This window comes from Rhinichthys klamathensis, unplaced genomic scaffold (assembly GCF_029890125.1).
Source record: "Rhinichthys klamathensis goyatoka isolate OS25496 unplaced genomic scaffold, OSU_Roscu_1.1 h1tg000127l_1, whole genome shotgun sequence".
Lineage (NCBI taxonomy): Eukaryota > Metazoa > Chordata > Actinopteri > Cypriniformes > Leuciscidae > Rhinichthys > Rhinichthys klamathensis.
Window position 1 is genome coordinate 4,991,489 of NW_026606664.1, and position 19,260 is coordinate 5,010,748.

The 19,260-nt window shown below is 38.6% G+C and overlaps 6 protein-coding genes across 7 annotated transcripts in view; 1 reads left to right on the top strand and 5 right to left on the bottom strand.

The window, feature by feature from the left end:
* aox5 (aldehyde oxidase 5) overlaps nucleotides 1-18,659 on the top strand; it is a 50,020-nt gene extending 31,361 nt beyond the window's left edge. The window contains exons 18-35 of the mRNA XM_056256626.1: nucleotides 13,283-13,409; nucleotides 13,573-13,695; nucleotides 13,803-13,899; nucleotides 14,037-14,161; nucleotides 14,401-14,534; nucleotides 14,705-14,792; nucleotides 14,880-14,966; nucleotides 15,153-15,344; nucleotides 15,604-15,834; nucleotides 15,966-16,061; nucleotides 16,156-16,284; nucleotides 16,359-16,433; nucleotides 16,542-16,594; nucleotides 16,736-16,850; nucleotides 17,081-17,146; nucleotides 17,355-17,543; nucleotides 17,888-18,055; nucleotides 18,288-18,659. Of these exons, the coding sequence (XP_056112601.1) occupies nucleotides 13,283-13,409; nucleotides 13,573-13,695; nucleotides 13,803-13,899; nucleotides 14,037-14,161; nucleotides 14,401-14,534; nucleotides 14,705-14,792; nucleotides 14,880-14,966; nucleotides 15,153-15,344; nucleotides 15,604-15,834; nucleotides 15,966-16,061; nucleotides 16,156-16,284; nucleotides 16,359-16,433; nucleotides 16,542-16,594; nucleotides 16,736-16,850; nucleotides 17,081-17,146; nucleotides 17,355-17,543; nucleotides 17,888-18,055; nucleotides 18,288-18,338 (2,146 nt within the window). The 3' untranslated portion in view covers nucleotides 18,339-18,659. The remainder of the gene's footprint in view (nucleotides 1-13,282; nucleotides 13,410-13,572; nucleotides 13,696-13,802; nucleotides 13,900-14,036; nucleotides 14,162-14,400; nucleotides 14,535-14,704; nucleotides 14,793-14,879; nucleotides 14,967-15,152; nucleotides 15,345-15,603; nucleotides 15,835-15,965; nucleotides 16,062-16,155; nucleotides 16,285-16,358; nucleotides 16,434-16,541; nucleotides 16,595-16,735; nucleotides 16,851-17,080; nucleotides 17,147-17,354; nucleotides 17,544-17,887; nucleotides 18,056-18,287) is intronic.
* On the bottom strand, nucleotides 96-1,684 carry LOC130089343 (hatching enzyme 1.2-like). The gene is made up of 5 exons (XM_056256634.1): nucleotides 1,225-1,684; nucleotides 1,064-1,142; nucleotides 815-955; nucleotides 617-734; nucleotides 96-532 (listed from the first exon to the last, which is right to left on the bottom strand). Exons 1-5 carry the CDS (start codon nucleotides 1,291-1,293, stop codon nucleotides 142-144), a joined length of 798 nt encoding a protein of 265 aa, XP_056112609.1. The 5' UTR covers nucleotides 1,294-1,684; the 3' UTR covers nucleotides 96-141.
* On the bottom strand, nucleotides 3,192-4,933 carry LOC130089339 (hatching enzyme 1.2-like). Its single transcript, XM_056256631.1, has 5 exons — nucleotides 4,459-4,933; nucleotides 4,298-4,376; nucleotides 4,049-4,189; nucleotides 3,851-3,968; nucleotides 3,192-3,766 (listed from the first exon to the last, which is right to left on the bottom strand). Exons 1-5 carry the CDS (start codon nucleotides 4,525-4,527, stop codon nucleotides 3,376-3,378), a joined length of 798 nt encoding a protein of 265 aa, XP_056112606.1. The 5' UTR covers nucleotides 4,528-4,933; the 3' UTR covers nucleotides 3,192-3,375.
* LOC130089338 (hatching enzyme 1.2-like) lies at nucleotides 6,429-8,165 on the bottom strand. Its single transcript, XM_056256630.1, has 5 exons — nucleotides 7,696-8,165; nucleotides 7,535-7,613; nucleotides 7,286-7,426; nucleotides 7,088-7,205; nucleotides 6,429-7,003 (listed from the first exon to the last, which is right to left on the bottom strand). The coding sequence occupies exons 1-5, from the start codon at nucleotides 7,762-7,764 to the stop codon at nucleotides 6,613-6,615; spliced, it is 798 nt and encodes a 265-aa protein (XP_056112605.1). The 5' UTR covers nucleotides 7,765-8,165; the 3' UTR covers nucleotides 6,429-6,612.
* LOC130089347 (hatching enzyme 1.2-like) lies at nucleotides 9,832-11,013 on the bottom strand. Its single transcript, XM_056256639.1, has 5 exons — nucleotides 10,930-11,013; nucleotides 10,769-10,847; nucleotides 10,520-10,660; nucleotides 10,322-10,439; nucleotides 9,832-10,237 (listed from the first exon to the last, which is right to left on the bottom strand). The coding sequence occupies exons 1-5, from the start codon at nucleotides 10,996-10,998 to the stop codon at nucleotides 9,847-9,849; spliced, it is 798 nt and encodes a 265-aa protein (XP_056112614.1). The 5' UTR covers nucleotides 10,999-11,013; the 3' UTR covers nucleotides 9,832-9,846.
* The window catches only part of aox6 (aldehyde oxidase 6), an 88,091-nt gene continuing 87,394 nt past the window's right edge, over nucleotides 18,564-19,260 (bottom strand). For both annotated transcript variants that reach the window (XM_056256628.1, XM_056256627.1), the window contains exons 34-35: nucleotides 19,036-19,203; nucleotides 18,564-18,918 (exon numbers count right to left, since the gene is read on the bottom strand). In XM_056256628.1, the coding sequence (XP_056112603.1) occupies nucleotides 18,856-18,918; nucleotides 19,036-19,203 (231 nt within the window). In that variant the 3' untranslated portion in view covers nucleotides 18,564-18,855. The remainder of the gene's footprint in view (nucleotides 18,919-19,035; nucleotides 19,204-19,260) is intronic.

The following is a 19,260-nucleotide window of genomic DNA, read 5'->3' on the forward strand; positions in this document are numbered from 1 at the left end:
AGTGTAGCTTTATTTTTCCCAACCCAACACAATCACACATTTCAGAAATCCAACACCATTAAAAGACAGAAACATAATCTCATTAAATTATTCATCTACAGACACATGAACTATATTCAATTATGTGTGCAAGCCTCATCTTCAGCATCCATACAGCTTCTTGATCCTCAGAACGTCAATTTTTGACAATCCCTGCCTCTGTCCGATTTCCACAGTCTCATCAGGAATGGGAGTGATGGTTTCCAGCCAGGGCCGAGTGGAGAAGGCAGTTCTTCCATAGTGCATGATGGAGCTGTAGTCGTATGGAGTGTTTTGGTTGTTGGTGTTCTGTTTCTCGAAGTTGTAGGCCATATCAGGAGAGATGTTCTCAAAGTTGATTTTCACATACTGGTCACGATCGCTCCTGGTTTGCTCGTGGTAGAATCCCAGGGCATGATTGAGCTCATGTTGTACGATGCCATTGTACATACAGCCGTCCCTTTTGAGGGAGACCACCTGTTTGCCACCAGTTCTACCTAGAGCAGAGAAGCACCTGAGAGGAGAGAGGAAATAAAGGGGTTAAAAATTGATCTGTTAAAGGTCTGTTAAATGCTTCTTGTTGGTATAGTGTTCTCACCCATCTTTGTTCTCAATACTGATGTAGTCGGTCTGAGATGATTTGGCCACAAAGCGGATGCAGGTTTTGGCGTGAAAGACCGACATGGCGTTCGCAATCACTGATTTGTCAAAATTGGCTGCAAAAAGGGTCCACAGGTTTAAAACAGCATCTAAATGAATCGTAGATATGTTCAATGAATGAAGGAGATTCACGTACAGAATTCACTGCTCACTATGTAAGGGATCTCCACTATGTTGTTAGAGTTTTTCTTCCAGAAACAGTTGTTTTTGAGGCAGTAGAGAGCGTTTCTGGTTTTGGGAAACACCAGATCTCCTTCAAGCAAGACTTCAGAAGATCCTGTTTTTAAAGACAAATATATTGATGAAATACTGCAATATATTCATAAATCCCGATCACTTTTTAGAAATGTGACCCATTGCTGGCTTTATCTATAAGATGCTTCACCATTGTTGGTTTCTAAAATCCTTGTAGTGATGTCCACAGGTTCCGGCTCTGATACAAACACACCATCAAACATCTGCTCCTGGTGGTAGAAACAGAGATGTTTAAAACAAATCATTTGAGGACTGTTAATCGTTTAAGGGAGAGACTAGAAAGGACCTTACCATGAGTGGAGACGCCTGGGTGACGCCAAAAAGCAGCAGCAGAATGGAGAGGGAGGCTCTTGTGTCCATGTTGCCTCAGTGTGTGGAGATGTTCAGGATGCTCCTGTGCTGAGATTTGATGCCTATGAGCTGTTCTGTCTGGACTTTATATTCACCTGAGTAGGTGGGTCTACTGGAGGATTATGGGTAGGGTCTTCGTGTCCAGAGTCTAAAATGTGTACCTACAGGGAGGAAACTCTGACCTCACCTGTTGGTCCAAAACTTTACACAATCATAAAATATACCTCAGTTTGTTTAACTAATTCACTAAAATGGACATGCTGTAGCTTTTGGACTTTACCACGTGCCCTAAGACAGTGGTGTACAGGGATGGTCCACAATACCTTAAATGCGCTCTGTATGTAGATTACAAATGAATCCTTATTTGTGAGAACATCTGAATTCACTATAGAGATTGGTAAACGACCCCAAATATATTAGCAAGATGGACAACTAGTTATTTAATAGAAACATTTTTGCTTATAGCTAAACTGAAAGCATCTGATTTAACAGGGAGAAAAGGACTGTTACTGAGAATTGCTAAAATATTTTCAGGAGAAATGTAGTAATATAGTATTTCATTGCACTACACCGCTTCTTAATTGATATAATTGTTTTGTTACTGAAAAGCAAAATGATTTCAAACAATGACAAAACCACCTCGCTGATTAGTAAAGTAGTTTAATCGTTTAACTACGCATGACAATGCTACTGCATTTTAAACATTAAACTGTACACCATTACTAGTTAAAGAAAAGCCACATTTCAACTCTTTGAGGTTTAAAGTTTTGATCAAAAAAGTTTCTAATTCGATTTTTACAGAACTTATGTATTTTATTTTGTAGTCCAGATGTTATAATCAGTTTTTGCAATACAGCAGAAAAAATGCTCAAATTTTATTTTGATTTTAACATCAGAGACAAGAAGTTCTGAATCTCATTTACGTAGAGATTCCAGGCGGGGGAGGGGTATATTTTCTGGTAACTGCTCTTGCATAGTGTGATTTTGTTCATCTACAAGGCCAGAGCGTTCCCATCGGACCTGTAACGTATGTGTTCAAAAGTCCCGCTCTTATTTTGTTATCCTCCCAGCAAACAATACAATTGTTTATGGTGTCATTAAGCAGCTTGTTCATTTGTCTCCTCCATTGGTAGGAAGTAGATACCTGATCTTGATATCAATCTTGTTTGTAGCGATTGTTATTTTCTTGTATCTTTGTCAATATGCAATTTTTTAACTGTTCTTCCTCCAGTCAAATAGTTCCACAAAAACTAAGATCATCACTGCAACACACACCCGACACAGAATCGGCTCTGGCTCTTTTCACACTGATATTTTCCATGATTTATCCCAGTATTATTACTAGGGTCTTGTATGAGTGCCGAATTTTCCAGCATTCTGGCTCTGGCTTGTAGAATGCTCCCCGACAATTTTCTGGAACCAAAGTCTATTGTGAACGCAGCCCTTATTTTCACCAGAACTTCTGAACATATCTAGAACTGCATCTTTGGCTGATTTTATGCTTCAGGTGATCAGATGTATGTCTGCTCTGGACTTTCTCAATCTTTGCCAACTTGGAAAGTTGAATTTATTTTACTAGAGGATGCAAGAGCGACTGACTCCAGAAGAGGGTCTTGGGTCAATAAAGGTCTTTAAAACTGAGGTATAAAATGGGAAAACTCCCTTTTCAGCTGTGAATAACATATGATTACACCAGAACTAAATCTCAAAAATCTCTCAAAATCTACATTATAGCATTTTGCCAAAAAAAAAAAAAAAGATATTTTGTTGAAATGTATAAATTATATACTGTACCCAGTCCTCCTAAGGTTAAACCAGGTGTCTTTAATTAGGCTGCAGGAGAAGCTTAATACTATGACACCTTTAATACTATGACACCTTTAATACTATAATCAAGCACTTTCCTCAAACTTGACATTGAATCACAAATAAAGTATGAGTTTGTCTTGCAGTGTAGCTTTATTTTTCCCAACCCAACACAATCACACATTTCAGAAATCCAACACCATTAAAAGACAGAAACATAATCTCATTAAATTATTCATCTACAGACACATGAACTATATTCAATTATGTGTGCAAGCCTCATCTTCAGCATCCATACAGCTTCTTGATCCTCAGAACGTCAATTTTTGACAATCCCTGCCTCTGTCCGATTTCCACAGTCTCATCAGGAATGGGAGTGATGGTTTCCAGCCAGGGCCGAGTGGAGAAGGCAGTTCTTCCATAGTGCATGATGGAGCTGTAGTCGTATGGAGTGTTTTGGTTGTTGGTGTTCTGTTTCTCGAAGTTGTAGGCCATATCAGGAGAGATGTTCTCAAAGTTGATTTTCACATACTGGTCACGATCGCTCCTGGTTTGCTCGTGGTAGAATCCCAGGGCATGATTGAGCTCATGTTGTACGATGCCATTGTACATACAGCCGTCCCTTTTGAGGGAGACCACCTGTTTGCCACCAGTTCTACCTAGAGCAGAGAAGCACCTGAGAGGAGAGAGGAAATAAAGGCGTTAAAAATTGATCTGTTAAAGGTCTGTTAAATGCTTCTTGTTGGTATAGTGTTCTCACCCATCTTTGTTCTCAATACTGATGTAGTCGGTCTGAGATGATTTGGCCACAAAGCGGATGCAGGTTTTGGCGTGAAAGACCGACATGGCGTTCGCAATCACTGATTTGTCAAAATTGGCTGCAAAAAGAGTCCACAGGTTTAAAACAGCATCTAAATGAATCGTAGATATGTTCAATGAATGAAGGAGATTCACGTACAGAATTCACTGCTCACTATGTAAGGGATCTCCACTATGTTGTTAGAGTTTTTCTTCCAGAAACAGTTGTTTTTGAGGCAGTAGAGAGCGTTTCTGGTTTTGGGAAACACCAGATCTCCTTCGAACAAGACTTCAGAAGATCCTGTTTTTAAAGACAAATATATTGATGAAATACTGCAATATATTCATAAATCCCGATCACTTTTTAGAAATGTGACCCATTGCTGGCTTTATCTACAAGATGCTTCACCATTGTTGGTTTCTAAAATCCTTGTAGTGATGTCCACAGGTTCCGGCTCTGATACAAACACACCATCAAACATCTGCTCCTGGTGGTAGAAACAGAGATGTTTAAAACAAATCATTTGAGGACTGTTAATCGTTTAAGGGAGAGACTAGAAATGACCTTACCATGAGTGGAGACGCCTGGGCGACGCCAAAAAGCAGCAGCAGAATGGAGAGGGAGGCTCTTGTGTCCATGTTGCCTCAGTGTGTGGAGATGTTCAGGATGCTCCTGTGCTGAGATTTGATGCCTATGAGCTGTTCTGTTTGGACTTTATATTCACCTGAGTAGGTGGGTCTACTGGAGGATTATGGGTAGGGTCTTAGTGTCCAGAGTCTAAAATGTGTACCTACAGGGAGGAAACTCTGACCTCGCCTGTAGGTCCAAAACTTTAAACAATCATAAAATATACCTCAGTTTGTTTAACTAATTCACTAAAATGGACATGCTGTAGATTTTGGACTTTACCACGTGCCCTAAGACAGTGGTGTACAGGGATGGTCCACAATACCTTAAATGTGCTCTGTAGGTAGATTAAAAATGAATCCTTATTTGTGAGAACATCTTAATTCACTATAGAGATTAGGAAACAACCCCAAAAATATATTAGCAAGATGGACAACTAGTTATTTAATAGAAACATTTTTGCTTATAGCTAAACTGAAAGCTTCTGATTTACCATTGAAAATAGGACTGTTACTGTGAATGGCTAAAATATTTTCAGGAGAAATGTAGTAATATAGTATTTCATTTCACTACACCGCTTCTTAATTGTTATAATTGTTTTGTTACTGAAAAGCAAAATGATTTCAAACGATGACAAAACCACCTCGCTGATTAGTAAAGTAGTTTAATCGTTTAACTACGCATGACAATGCTACTGCATTTTAAACATTAAACTGTACACCATTACTAGTTAAAGAAAAGCCACATTTCAACTCTTTGAGGTTTAAAGGTTTGATCAAAAAAGTTTCTAATTCGATTTTTACAGAACTTATGTATTTTATTTTGTAGTCCATATGTTATAATCAGTTTTTGCAATACAGCAGAAAAAATGCTCAAATTTTATTTTGATTTTAACATCAGAGACAAGAAGTTCTGAATCTCATTTACGTAGAGATTCCGGGCGGGGGAGGGGTATAGTTTCTGGTAACTGCTCTTGCATAGTGTGATTTTGTTCATCTACAAGTCCAGAGCGTTCCCATCGGACCTGTAACGTATGTGTTCAAAAGTCCCGCTCTTATTTTGTTATCCTCCCAGCAAACAATAAAATTGTTTATGGTGTCATTAAGCAGCTTGTTCATTTGTCTCCTCCATTGGTAGGAAGTAGATACCTGATCTTGATATCACTCTTGTTTGTAGCGATTGTTATTTCCTTGTATCTTTGTCAATATGCAATTTTTTAACTGTTCTTCCTCCAGTCAAATAGTTCCACAAAAACTAAGATCATCACTGCAACACACACCCGACACAGAATCGGCTCTGGCTCTTTTCACACTGATATTTTCCATGATTTATCCCAGTATTATTACTAGGGTCTTGTATGAGTGCCGAATTTTCCAGCATTCTGGCTCTGGCTTGTAGAATGCTCCCCGACAATTTTCTGGAACCAAAGTCTATTGTGAACGCAGCCCTTATTTTCACCAGAACTTCTGAACATGTCTAGAACTGCATCTTTGGCTGATTTTATGCTTCAGGTGATCAGATGTATGTCTGCTCTGGACTTTCTCAATCTTTGCCAACTTGGAAAGTTGAATTTATTTTACTAGAGGATGCAAGAGCGACTGACTCCAGAAGAGGGTCTTGGGTCAATAAAGGTCTTTAAAACTGAGGTATAAAACGGGAAAACTCCCTTTTCAGCTGTGAATAACATATGATTACACCAGAACTAAATCTCAAAAATCTCTCAAAATCTACATTATAGCATTTTGCCAAAAAAAAAAAAAAAAGATATTTTGTTGAAATGTATAAATTTTATACTGTACCCAGTCCTCCTAAGGTTAAACCAGGTGTCTTTAATTAGGCTGCAGGAGAAGCTTAATACTATGACACCTTTAATACTATGACACCTTTAATACTATAATCAAGCACTTTCCTCAAACTTGACATTGAATCACAAATAAAGTATGAGTTTGTCTTGCAGTGTAGCTTTATTTTTCCCAACCCAACACAATCACACATTTCAGAAATCCAACACCATTAAAAGACAGAAACATAATCTCATTACATTATTCATCTACAGACACATGAACTATATTCAATTATGTGTGCAAGCCTCATCTTCAGCATCCATACAGCTTCTTGATCCTCAGAACGTCAATTTTTGACAATCCCTGCCTCTGTCCGATTTCCACAGTCTCATCAGGAATGGGAGTGATGGTTTCCAGCCAGGGCCGAGTGGAGAAGGCAGTTCTTCCATAGTGCATGATGGAGCTGTAGTCGTATGGAGTGTTTTGGTTGTTGGTGTTCTGTTTCTCGAAGTTGTAGGCCATATCAGGAGAGATGTTCTCAAAGTTGATTTTCACATACTGGTCACGATCGCTCCTGGTTTGCTCGTGGTAGAATCCCAGGGCATGATTGAGCTCATGTTGTACGATGCCATTGTACATACAGCCGTCCCTTTTGAGGGAGACCACCTGTTTGCCACCAGTTCTACCTAGAGCAGAGAAGCACCTGAGAGGAGAGAGGAAATAAAGGGGTTAAAAATTGATCTGTTAAAGGTCAGTTAAATGCTTCTTGTTGGTATAGTGTTCTCACCCATCTTTGTTCTCAATACTGATGTAGTCGGTCTGAGATGATTTGGCCACAAAGCGGATGCAGGTTTTGGCGTGAAAGACCGACATGGCGTTCGCAATCACTGATTTGTCAAAATTGGCTGCAAAAAGGGTCCACAGGTTTAAAACAGCATCTAAATGAATCGTAGATATGTTCAATGAATGAAGGAGATTCACGTACAGAATTCACTGCTCACTATGTAAGGGATCTCCACTATGTTGTTAGAGTTTTTCTTCCAGAAACAGTTGTTTTTGAGGCAGTAGAGAGCGTTTCTGGTTTTGGGAAACACCAGATCTCCTTCAAGCAAGACTTCAGAAGATCCTGTTTTTAAAGACAAATATATTGATGAAATACTGCAATATATTCATAAATCCCGATCACTTTTTAGAAATGTGACCCATTGCTGGCTTTATCTACAAGATGCTTCACCATTGTTGGTTTCTAAAATCCTTGTAGTGATGTCCACAGGTTCCGGCTCTGATACAAACACACCATCAAACATCTGCTCCTGGTGGTAGAAACAGAGATGTTTAAAACAAATCATTTGAGGACTGTTAATCGTTTAAGGGAGAGACTAGAAATGACCTTACCATGAGTGGAGACGCCTGGGCGACGCCAAAAAGCAGCAGCAGAATGGAGAGGGAGGCTCTTGTGTCCATGTTGCCTCAGTGTGTGGAGATGTTCAGGATGCTCCTGTGCTGAGATTTGATGCCTATGAGCTGTTCTGTCTGGACTTTATATTCACCTGAGTAGGTGGGTCTACTGGAGGATTATGGGTAGGGTCTTAGTGTCCAGAGTCTAAAATGTGTACCTACAGGGAGGAAACTCTGACCTCGCCTGTAGGTCCAAAACTTTAAACAATCATAAAATATACCTCAGTTTGTTTAACTAATTCACTAAAATGGACATGCTGTAGATTTTGGACTTTACCACGTGCCCTAAGACAGTGGTGTACAGGGATGGTCCACAATACCTTAAATGTGCTCTGTAGGTAGATTAAAAATGAATCCTTATTTGTGAGAACATCTTAATTCACTATAGAGATTAGGAAACAACCCCAAAAATATTTTAGCAAGATGGACAACTAGTTATTTAATAGAAACATTTTTGCTTATAGCTAAACTGAAAGCTTCTGATTTACCATTGAAAATAGGACTGTTACTGTGAATGGCTAAAATATTTTCAGGAGAAATGTAGTAATATAGTATTTCATTTCACTACACCGCTTCTTAATTGTTATAATTGTTTTGTTACTGAAAAGCAAAATGATTTCAAACGATGACAAAACCACCTCGCTGATTAGTAAAGTAGTTTAATCGTTTAACTACGCATGACAATGCTACTGCATTTTAAACATTAAACTGTACACCATTACTAGTTAAAGAAAAGCCACATTTCAACTCTTTGAGGTTTAAAGGTTTGATCAAAAAAGTTTCTAATTCGATTTTTACAGAACTTATGTATTTTATTTTGTAGTCCATATGTTATAATCAGTTTTTGCAATACAGCAGAAAAAATGCTCAAATTTTATTTTGATTTTAACATCAGAGACAAGAAGTTCTGAATCTCATTTACGTAGAGATTCCGGGCGGGGGAGGGGTATAGTTTCTGGTAACTGCTCTTGCATAGTGTGATTTTGTTCATCTACAAGTCCAGAGCGTTCCCATCGGACCTGTAACGTATGTGTTCAAAAGTCCCGCTCTTATTTTGTTATCCTCCCAGCAAACAATAAAATTGTTTATGGTGTCATTAAGCAGCTTGTTCATTTGTCTCCTCCATTGGTAGGAAGTAGATACCTGATCTTGATATCACTCTTGTTTGTAGCGATTGTTATTTCCTTGTATCTTTGTCAATATGCAATTTTTTAACTGTTCTTCCTCCAGTCAAATAGTTCCACAAAAACTAAGATCATCACTGCAACACACACCCGACACAGAATCGGCTCTGGCTCTTTTCACACTGATATTTTCCATGATTTATCCCAGTATTATTACTAGGGTCTTGTATGAGTGCCGAATTTTCCAGCATTCTGGCTCTGGCTTGTAGAATGCTCCCCGACAATTTTCTGGAACCAAAGTCTATTGTGAACGCAGCCCTTATTTTCACCAGAACTTCTGAACATGTCTAGAACTGCATCTTTGGCTGATTTTATGCTTCAGGTGATCAGATATGTCTGCTCTGGACTTTCTCAATCTTTGCCAACTTGGAAAGTTGAATTTATTTTACTAGAGGATGCAAGAGCGACTGACTCCAGAAGAGGGTCTTGGGTCAATAAAGGTCTTTAAAACTGAGGTATAAAACGGGAAAACTCCCTTTTCAGCTGTGAATAACATATGATTACACCAGAACTAAATCTCAAAAATCTCTCAAAATCTACATTATAGCATTTTGCCAAAAAAAAAAAAAAAGATATTTTGTTGAAATGTATAAATTATATACTGTACCCAGTCCTCCTAAGGTTAAACCAGGTGTCTTTAATTAGGCTGCAGGAGAAGCTTAATACTATGACACCTTTAATACTATGACACCTTTAATACTATAATCAAGCACTTTCCTCAAACTTGACATTGAATCACAAATAAAGTATGAGTTTGTCTTGCAGTGTAGCTTTATTTTTCCCAACCCAACACAATCACACATTTCAGAAATCCAACACCATTAAAAGACAGAAACATAATCTCATTAAATTATTCATCTACAGACACATGAACTATATTCAATTATGTGTGCAAGCCTCATCTTCAGCATCCATACAGCTTCTTGATCCTCAGAACGTCAATTTTTGACAATCCCTGCCTCTGTCCGATTTCCACAGTCTCATCAGGAATGGGAGTGATGGTTTCCAGCCAGGGCCGAGTGGAGAAGGCAGTTCTTCCATAGTGCATGATGGAGCTGTAGTCGTATGGAGTGTTTTGGTTGTTGGTGTTCTGTTTCTCGAAGTTGTAGGCCATATCAGGAGAGATGTTCTCAAAGTTGATTTTCACATACTGGTCACGATCGCTCCTGGTTTGCTCGTGGTAGAATCCCAGGGCATGATTGAGCTCATGTTGTACGATGCCATTGTACATACAGCCGTCCCTTTTGAGGGAGACCACCTGTTTGCCACCAGTTCTACCTAGAGCAGAGAAGCACCTGAGAGGAGAGAGGAAATAAAGGCGTTAAAAATTGATCTGTTAAAGGTCTGTTAAATGCTTCTTGTTGGTATAGTGTTCTCACCCATCTTTGTTCTCAATACTGATGTAGTCGGTCTGAGATGATTTGGCCACAAAGCGGATGCAGGTTTTGGCGTGAAAGACCGACATGGCGTTCGCAATCACTGATTTGTCAAAATTGGCTGCAAAAAGGGTCCACAGGTTTAAAACAGCATCTAAATGAATCGTAGATATGTTCAATGAATGAAGGAGATTCACGTACAGAATTCACTGCTCACTATGTAAGGGATCTCCACTATGTTGTTAGAGTTTTTCTTCCAGAAACAGTTGTTTTTGAGGCAGTAGAGAGCATTTCTGGTTTTGGGAAACACCAGATCTCCTTCAAGCAAGACTTCAGAAGATCCTGTATTTAAAGAGAAATATATTGATGAAATAATGCAATATATTCATAAATCCCGATCACTTTTTAGAAATGTGACCCATTGCTGGCTTTATTTACAAGATGCTTCACCATTGTTAGTTTCTAAAATCCTTGTAGTGATGTCCACAGGTTCCGGCTCTGATACAAACACACCATCAAACATCTGCTCCTGGTGGTAGAAACAGAGATGTTTAAAACAAATCATTTGAGGACTGTTAATCGTTTAAGGGAGAGACTAGAAAGGACCTTACCATGAGTGGAGACGCCTGGGTGACGCCAAAAAGCAGCAGCAGAATGGAGAGGGAGGCTCTTGTGTCCATGTTGCCTCAGTGTGTGGAGATGTTCAGGATGCTCCTGTGCTGAGATTTGATGCCTGTGAGCTGTTTTCTGGACTTTATATTCACCTGAGTAGGTGGGTCTACTGGAGGATTATGGGTAGGGTCTTAGTGTCCAGAGTCTAAAATGTGTACCTACAGGGAGGAAACTCTGACCTCGCCTGTTGGTCCAAAACTTTACACAATCATAAAATATATCTCAGTTTGTTTAACTAATTCACTAAAATGGACATGCTGTAGCTTCTGATATTTACCACGTGCCCTAAGACAGTGACAGTGGACAGCTTTTCTGTCTGGACTTTATATTCACCTGAGTAGGTGGGTTTACTGGAGGATTATGGGTAGGGTCTTAGTGTCCAGAGACTAATGTGTTTAAAGGGTTAGTTCACCCAAAAATTAAAATTATGTCATTAATGACTCACCCTCATGTCGTTCCAAGCCCGTAAGACCTCCGTTCATCTTCGGAACACAGTTTAAGATATTTTAGATTTAGTCCGAGAATTTTCTGTCCCTCCATTGAAAATGTATACACGGTATACTGTCCTTGTCCAGAAAGGAAATAAAGACATCATCAAAGTAGTCCATGTGACACCAGTGGGTTGGTTATCATTTTTTGAAGCATCGAACATACAATTTTGGTCCAAAAATAACAAAAACTACGACTTTATTCAGCATTGTATTGTCTTCCGGTTCTGTTGTCGAGCCGCGTTCATGAGTCTGCATTGACGCTGATGACGTAAGGCGCTGCTGACGTGTTATTTGGTGTGTCCGTGTATTCGGGTTCAAATAAATATGGCTGGGCAAAAAAATGCAAGTCTTCCTCTGTGTCGAAATCCTTAGACATGTTTGCGAAGATTGTTTTGTTTACAGCGTGCGTCTCCCTCAGACTGTAAACGAACCTCGGGCGCACTGATAACACGTCAGCAGCGTCTTACGTCAGCAGCATCACTGAACGTGGCTTGACAACAGAACCGGAAGAGAATACAATGCTGAATAAAGTCGTAGTTTTTGTTATTTTTGGACCAAAATGTATTTTCGATGCTTCAAAAAATTATAACTAACCCACTGGTGTCACATGGGCTACTTTGATGATGTCTTTATTTCCTTTCTGGACAAGGAAAGTATACCGTGTATACATTTTCAATGGAGGGACACAGGGCCGTTTGAAGGAATTTGGGGGCCCCAAGCAAAATGGACATGGAGGTCCAGGGAGGTCCAGGTTCAGTTCAGGGAAGAGAGCGGACCTATATTATGTTTATTAAATTGCTTTCCTGAGGTAAATCTGACATATTTGTTCTCCAGCTATGTTATTGACCTCTGCACGCTGATTAAAAAAAATGATTGGTCGATATTATGTATGAGGAATACATTTTGGTAAGTTTAAAGTTGTAGCCTACTGTATCTTTCAACAGTGTTCGTGTTTTTTTACTATTAGCTAGTAGAGATGATCGGTTCACGTGCGCTAGGGATCTGTCGTGTAACATTTACAAGCGCCAAAACGGTATTTATTGTTTGAATTGCGTAATAAAATTGACAGAATCTGAGAGTTGAGATTTTTTTTATATCATAACTAAGCTGCTCTGTCTAGTCTGTCAGTCTCCGTGTCCTCTTTGCTTTGCGATTTTTCTGTGCGTGACAAAATTGATGTGTGGCGTGAGAGCGTGTGAAAAGTGTCAATTGCGTGTGTCTCACGTTGAATTCGTGAGAGTTGGCAGCTCTGAATGGCGCTAGCTTGGTCAACATCAGCGAATGCTGTCTGTCAAATTAATGTAATTCAAACTAACAATAAAAATGTAATATGAACAAAACGAATATGAACATATTCACTGTTAAAGGTGAAGGGGAGTAGCTTGAATATGTCATATTTAAAAATCACTTGACATCAACCAACGTTCCTCTGGAGTAAAAACGTCCTCTATTAGGAGTTGGCTCGGCTTCGGCTATGGCTCTAGGGTCGTTGTGAAGGTAGGGGCGGAGCATAGAGACTATGCCGTTTCTCGTTTGTTACTCTAGAGTAGACCAACTCACTTTCTGGAGGTATACTGCCCCCATCTGGTATGGAATGTGGAGTATGAATTTATTTTTTGGCGGACATTGCACAAGGCACCTTTAACTAAAGGGAGTGCACTCTATGTTAAGTCCAAAGCCTTGTAGAATCAAGGGAGGTACCCAAGCTTGTTTAACTAATTAATTGAAAAGTGGATGCACTTCTTCAAAAAAATTTAGTTTCTTTGGTAATCAAATTATTGTCTCAACCTTATCACATCAGCTCTATAGATGCATCAGTGGCTCTAGCCATGCCTGGAGTGGTCGCCTTCATCTCTGCCAAGGATGTTCCTGGTCAGAATCGAAGACTCTGGTTCAACAACCCAGAGGAGCTTTTTGCAGAAGAGGAGGTACTACAATAAATATTCTCTGGTTCAGAGATACATCTGAATACTAAATTATTTCTACCTCAGATTAGATGTTTCAAGCTTTATTATCCATCAACAGTGATGTATTTTTTTTTGCATTTCAGGTACTTTGTAATGATATGTCTTGTCTGTTTGCCTTTTCCAGGTCATCTGTGTGGGGCAGATTATTGGTGCCATTGTCGCTGAGACCAGAGAACAAGCCAAAAGAGCAGCCGAGCAGGTGGCCATTACTTACCAGGACATCCAACCTATCTTTTTCACTATAGAGGTATTTCTAAACAAATTTACATTAATAAAACATTTAATGGAGTGCTACATGAAAGTTTGGGAGCAGCACTTTATCCTGCTAATCACAACATCTTTGTTTTTATTAAGGAGGCCATAGAACACCAGTCCTTTTTTGACCCCAAGAGAAAACTGGAAAGAGGAAATGTCGAAGAAGCATTTGAGAAAGCTGACCACATACTGGAGGGTTTGTACAATTAAATATGAATCCTTAATTTGAATCAGATTCAACTCTGAATCTCTTTATATAGAAATCTTTTTTTAAACCGTTATTTGGGTTTTTTCTCGATTCAATGTGAATAATCATTCTTTTATATCTCACAGGTGAGCTGTATATGGGTGGCCAGGAACATTTCTACATGGAAACTCAGGGATTGATTGCGATTCCTAAGGGAGAAGCAAGTGAAATGGAGCTCTTTGTTGCCAGTCAGCATGCAGCTTATACTCAGGTTTGTATTACCCCAATGACATACATTGATGAATATGAATCAATAAGGATATTCATATTTTACCCCAATGACATACGTTGATGAATATGATACAATATAAATTTATTCATATTTTTATGTAAATCTGCTGAAATAATTCAAAATAACTTAAAAATAGGAGATTATGAATACAAAATAACAATGATATATTTACATAATCTTACTCCAGTATTGGCATAATTTCCTTTTCTAAACAACAGGAAGTGGTGGGTATCACTCTTGGAATTGACTCCAATAAGATCACATGTCATGTGAAGAGGCTGGGAGGTGGATTTGGTGGTAAAGTCATGAAGATTGCATCATTATCTGCCATCGCTGCTACGGCCGCTTACAAGTATGGCAAAATGAAAGACTTTCTTCTTTTCATTTGCATATCTATTTGCTTTTATTGCTTATATTTAAGTATATTGTTTACTTATTTGTGTGAAATTTAAAGAAAATATGTTATAAAAGCAGATTTTAAAACAATGCTGATGCTAAGTATTGACTAAAATCGATCCACAGGACTGGCCGTGCTGTGCGATGTGTTCTAGAACGTGGAGATGACATGCTCATCACCAGTGGCAGGTCCCCTTTCTTGGGGAAGTACAAGGTCATTTGGCATTATGGGTAATAGTATTTTTGACATCACTGGGCAACTGTACATCACAACAGCTTAAGTCCCATCTTTTTCCTACAGGTTGGATACATGAATGATGGAACAATCCTGGCTGCTGATATTACATACTACAGTAATGGAGGATGCACTCTGGACGAATCCTCTTTTGTATGTTGGTTTTTATAAACAGGCAATCCCTGATGAAATATTGAAATTCAAATAAGTCAGTCCTGTAAAGGAGCTGTGAGCAAGGCTTGCAAAGAGAGACACTATCATGGATCTAAGTTTACCTTGAATTCTTATGTAGGTCAGTCTCCAAGTCACATACTGTTTCCTTTTGTAATTTCCGACCAGATCATGGAGAAAGCGCTTCTTCACATGGATAATGGTTACAAGATCCCTCATCTACGTGGACGTGGACTGGTGTGCAAGACCTACTTACCCTCATATACAGCATTCCGTGGCTTTGGTGGACCTCAGGGTTTGACCATCATCGAAAGCGTGCTACACGAGGTGGCTGTCAAGTGTGGCTTGCCTACACATCAGGTGGGACCTTTATGAAAACAGAACAAGTTGGCTGAACATACGTCAAACAGTGTTTTAATGGTTTGAAATTTGAGCTGATAACCAAAAGATTGTATGTTTAAGTGTTGATTCAAGATGTTATTGAGGTTGCTGAGTTGTTGAGAAGTGTCAGTTTTTGCTATCATAAATTTGCTGAAGTGAGATTATTTTGGTGTGTTAAAACTTGACGGGCCTTCTGCTCAACTCTCTGAAAATAAAATAAAAAAATCATAATTTACAGGTGAGAGACATCAACTTGTACAAGGACGAGAAATGCTACACCCACCACAAGCAGCTCTTTTCCCCCCATGACATGGTGCGGTGCTGGAACGAGTGTCTAGAAAAATCCGACTATACCCATCGATGCCTGTTCATTGAGCAGTTTAACGCCCACAACCACTGGAAGAAGCGAGGGATCTCCATTGTCCCACTGAAGTTTGGAATCGGATTCTCCAAGGGCTTCTATAACCAGGTTGGTGAAAACTTGTGAGATTGCACATACAATGGTGCATTTTGGTTTGAAGCTTCACACGACCACTTTAAAAGTTTTAACTTGGTATTAGTAAAGACTACTAATAAGAATTCAAAATCTATTCTCTTCAGGGAGCAGCATTGGTGAACATCTACAAAGATGGATCGGTTCTCATTTCTCATGGGGGAACCGAGATGGGTCAAGGTATCAACACCAAAGCCATACAGGTACGATGAGTCTCAGTGTCAAACAATGGATCCAAATACATACATCACATGAAATATGCCAGTTGTAACAATGTCTATCTTCGACAAATTGCAGATTGCCAGTCGCATTTTGAAGGTTCCAATGTCTTCGATCCACATCAAGGAGACCTGCACAGGAAACGTGCCCAATGCTGCACCATCCGCTGCATCCTTTGGCACGGATGCTGTCGGGATGGCGGTCAAGGTATAGTGACAGTCATCCATTTACTTTTTTTTTTTTTTTTTTTCACAACTGAAATTGTAATATTTTTCATGTAGAATGGTTGTGAGAAACTAATGAGACGTCTGGAGCCACTCATTAAGAAACACACCCAATACACCTGGCAGCAACTGGTTAGTAAGAGTGATATCCAAATACTCAATCGTATAATACAAAGTGAATTAAAGATAGTACAGTGAGAGCCAAAGGAGAATCACTTACTGTACCTACTATGTTTCCAGGTGGTGGAAGCATATTGCCAGAAGATCAGTTTGTCAGCAACAGGTTTCTTCATGTAAGTGTTCGACCGTGATGTAGCATAATGAAGCCGCATGGTAAAATGTTTGAGCATCCAACAAAATATTTGTTCGTGATATTTTGATAGTTGATTAAATGTAGTAGCCTAAATATAAAATAAATTATATACTTCTAACAGGGGCCCACACACCAGTGTTGACTGGGAGAAGAGTGAGGGCAGCGCATACTATTACTTTACTTTCGGTGCCTGTTGCTCAGAGGTGGAAATTGACTGCTTGACAGGAGATCACAAGGTACTTGTCTTTTTTATTCATCTACATTTATAAAATTAAATAATTAATTAAAACACTATTATAATTTGGCTATGGAATGCATTCTGATACATGTTATAATACAGATTTATAAGCAGTTATTTGTATGTCATTAGCCTAGATTCTAATGCTGCAATTTATCAGGTTATGTGTGCATACATTCACAATATTGAATATCAAAATTTTGTGGGCTGTGAAATTATATTTTACAGAACATTAGGACTGATATTGTGATGGATGTTGGTCGGAGCATAAACCCTGCTCTGGATGTTGGACAGGTACGAAAGATATGTTATTGCATTATATATATGTATATATATATATATATATATATATATATATATATATATATAATGCAATAACACATATATATATGTGTGTGTGTGTGTGTGTGTGTATGTGAATAATATTTCTATAATAAAATATTGGTTGTATTATTTGGCAAATTAGTCACCATACTGTTAGTAAATCTGTGTGTGTTTACAGGTTGAGGGGGGTTTCGTCCAGGGAATTGGGCTCTACACTATAGAAGAGCTGAATTTTTCCCCTGAGGGCGTGTTGTTGACCAGGGGTCCCTCTCAATATAAAATCCCAGCTCTGTGTGACGTCCCTCCTCAACTAAACGTGCATCTGCTGAGCAACGCAGAAAATCCTCACGCCATATACTCTTCAAAGGTAAGACAAAACCCCCCTGAATGTCAACACAATATGTTGTTGAGACAAAATAAGAAAGTTGTTTAAGTAAACTGGAAAATAATTAGTAATATTTACCTCTCAGTGATAATTGTAGACAAAACAAACACCAAAAGTTGTGTCTAGGCTTCTGTGATGGCAAAACTCGTCAGGTCAGGCTGCGGTTCACAGCAGACTTCAATCATTTAAGCAGATAAAACAACGTTTGCAACCTACTTTACTTCCGTAGTCTGACATACTTCCGAGCAAAGCAGGATATTTATGCACAGTGGAAATTTTAATTAATGTTGAAATATTGGCTGAAAAGGTTGTTTTAAAATGTTTAGGGGATCGGGGAGCCTCCTGTGTTTTTCGGCTGCACTTTGTTCTTCGCCATTAAAGAAGCGATTGCGGCTGCACGGAGGGAGAGAGGCCTGAGCGACAGTTTTCCTTTCTCTTCTCCTGCTACTGCAGAAAAAATACGCATGGCCTGTGAAGACTGCTTTACCAGGATGGTGGGTGTGAATAAATTCATATGAAATATATATATATATATATATATATATATGTTACCTATGTATAATATATAACCTACCTATATATAATAATAATATTATATAATTTACTTTATACGATCATTTTTATTATCTAATACATTTAATATATATTATTATATATTATTTCAGGTTTAGGTTTTCGCTCTTGATAATAATCTTAAATATCACCTTTGTTTTTGTTTTTTTACAGAATCCACTGGACAAGAAAGTAAAAATCAAACCCTGGGCTATTAATGTGTGAAGAAAAACTTATCCAAATTCAAACGTTTTAATGCCTCACCTAAACAAGATGTAACTTCCTTTTCATTGTTGGAGACTTTGAGCTCATAAATTGTTTATCAAATCAAACTATTAACCTTAGATGACATGTCAGGGACTATATCTTCTAGCGTCCATGATATTTTAATTGTGCAGTTATTGTTTTATAAAAGCAATAAGTAACTTGCTTAAATAATCAATAGTAGGATGAGAAATAATGTAATTCACATTTATTAAACTTGTCAAGCTGTCAAAGAAATCATAAATGTTAAGTGTGTTAATAATAAACATAACTATAAATTGGTCTTGAGACGTGATTGCATGCAGAGCATCTTTTGTCTGTTTTTTTGCTTTAGAAGATTAGTTTCGGCAAGCAGCTGATAATAGTTGGATGTTAAATCAGGCGACTGTGAAATCATAAAATGTCATGTGATTTGATAAGAGCAACACAACAGCTTTGAGTGAGATAAAAATGTAATAATAGGATGATGATGTTGTTTTCATATGTCCAGAGCCCATGGCTGAGCTGGTCCAGAAGTTGATCCAGCTTCACTTTGTGCAACCTACCAAAAACAAAATTATATTAATTTTATTCAGGTTTAAACCATATTTATCTTTAAGGATTTGTTTAATATAGATTTGGACACTTGAGCATGAATGGGTTACTGTAATTCTCATACCATCTTTGTGAAGTGTGTGGCACAGGCCAGACATGCCCGCTCTGGGGTGGCAGGGCTGTTTAGCTGGAAGGGGCCGGTTAAACCTGCATCATTTCGGGCTGCAGTCACAGCGTCTTTAATAGCAAAGAATACAGAACTGCCAAGGAACAATGTCGGTTCTCCGATCCCCTAAAACAAGTGGGAAAGTGCACCACAATCAGAAAGCTTCAGTTTGCAATGATGTCA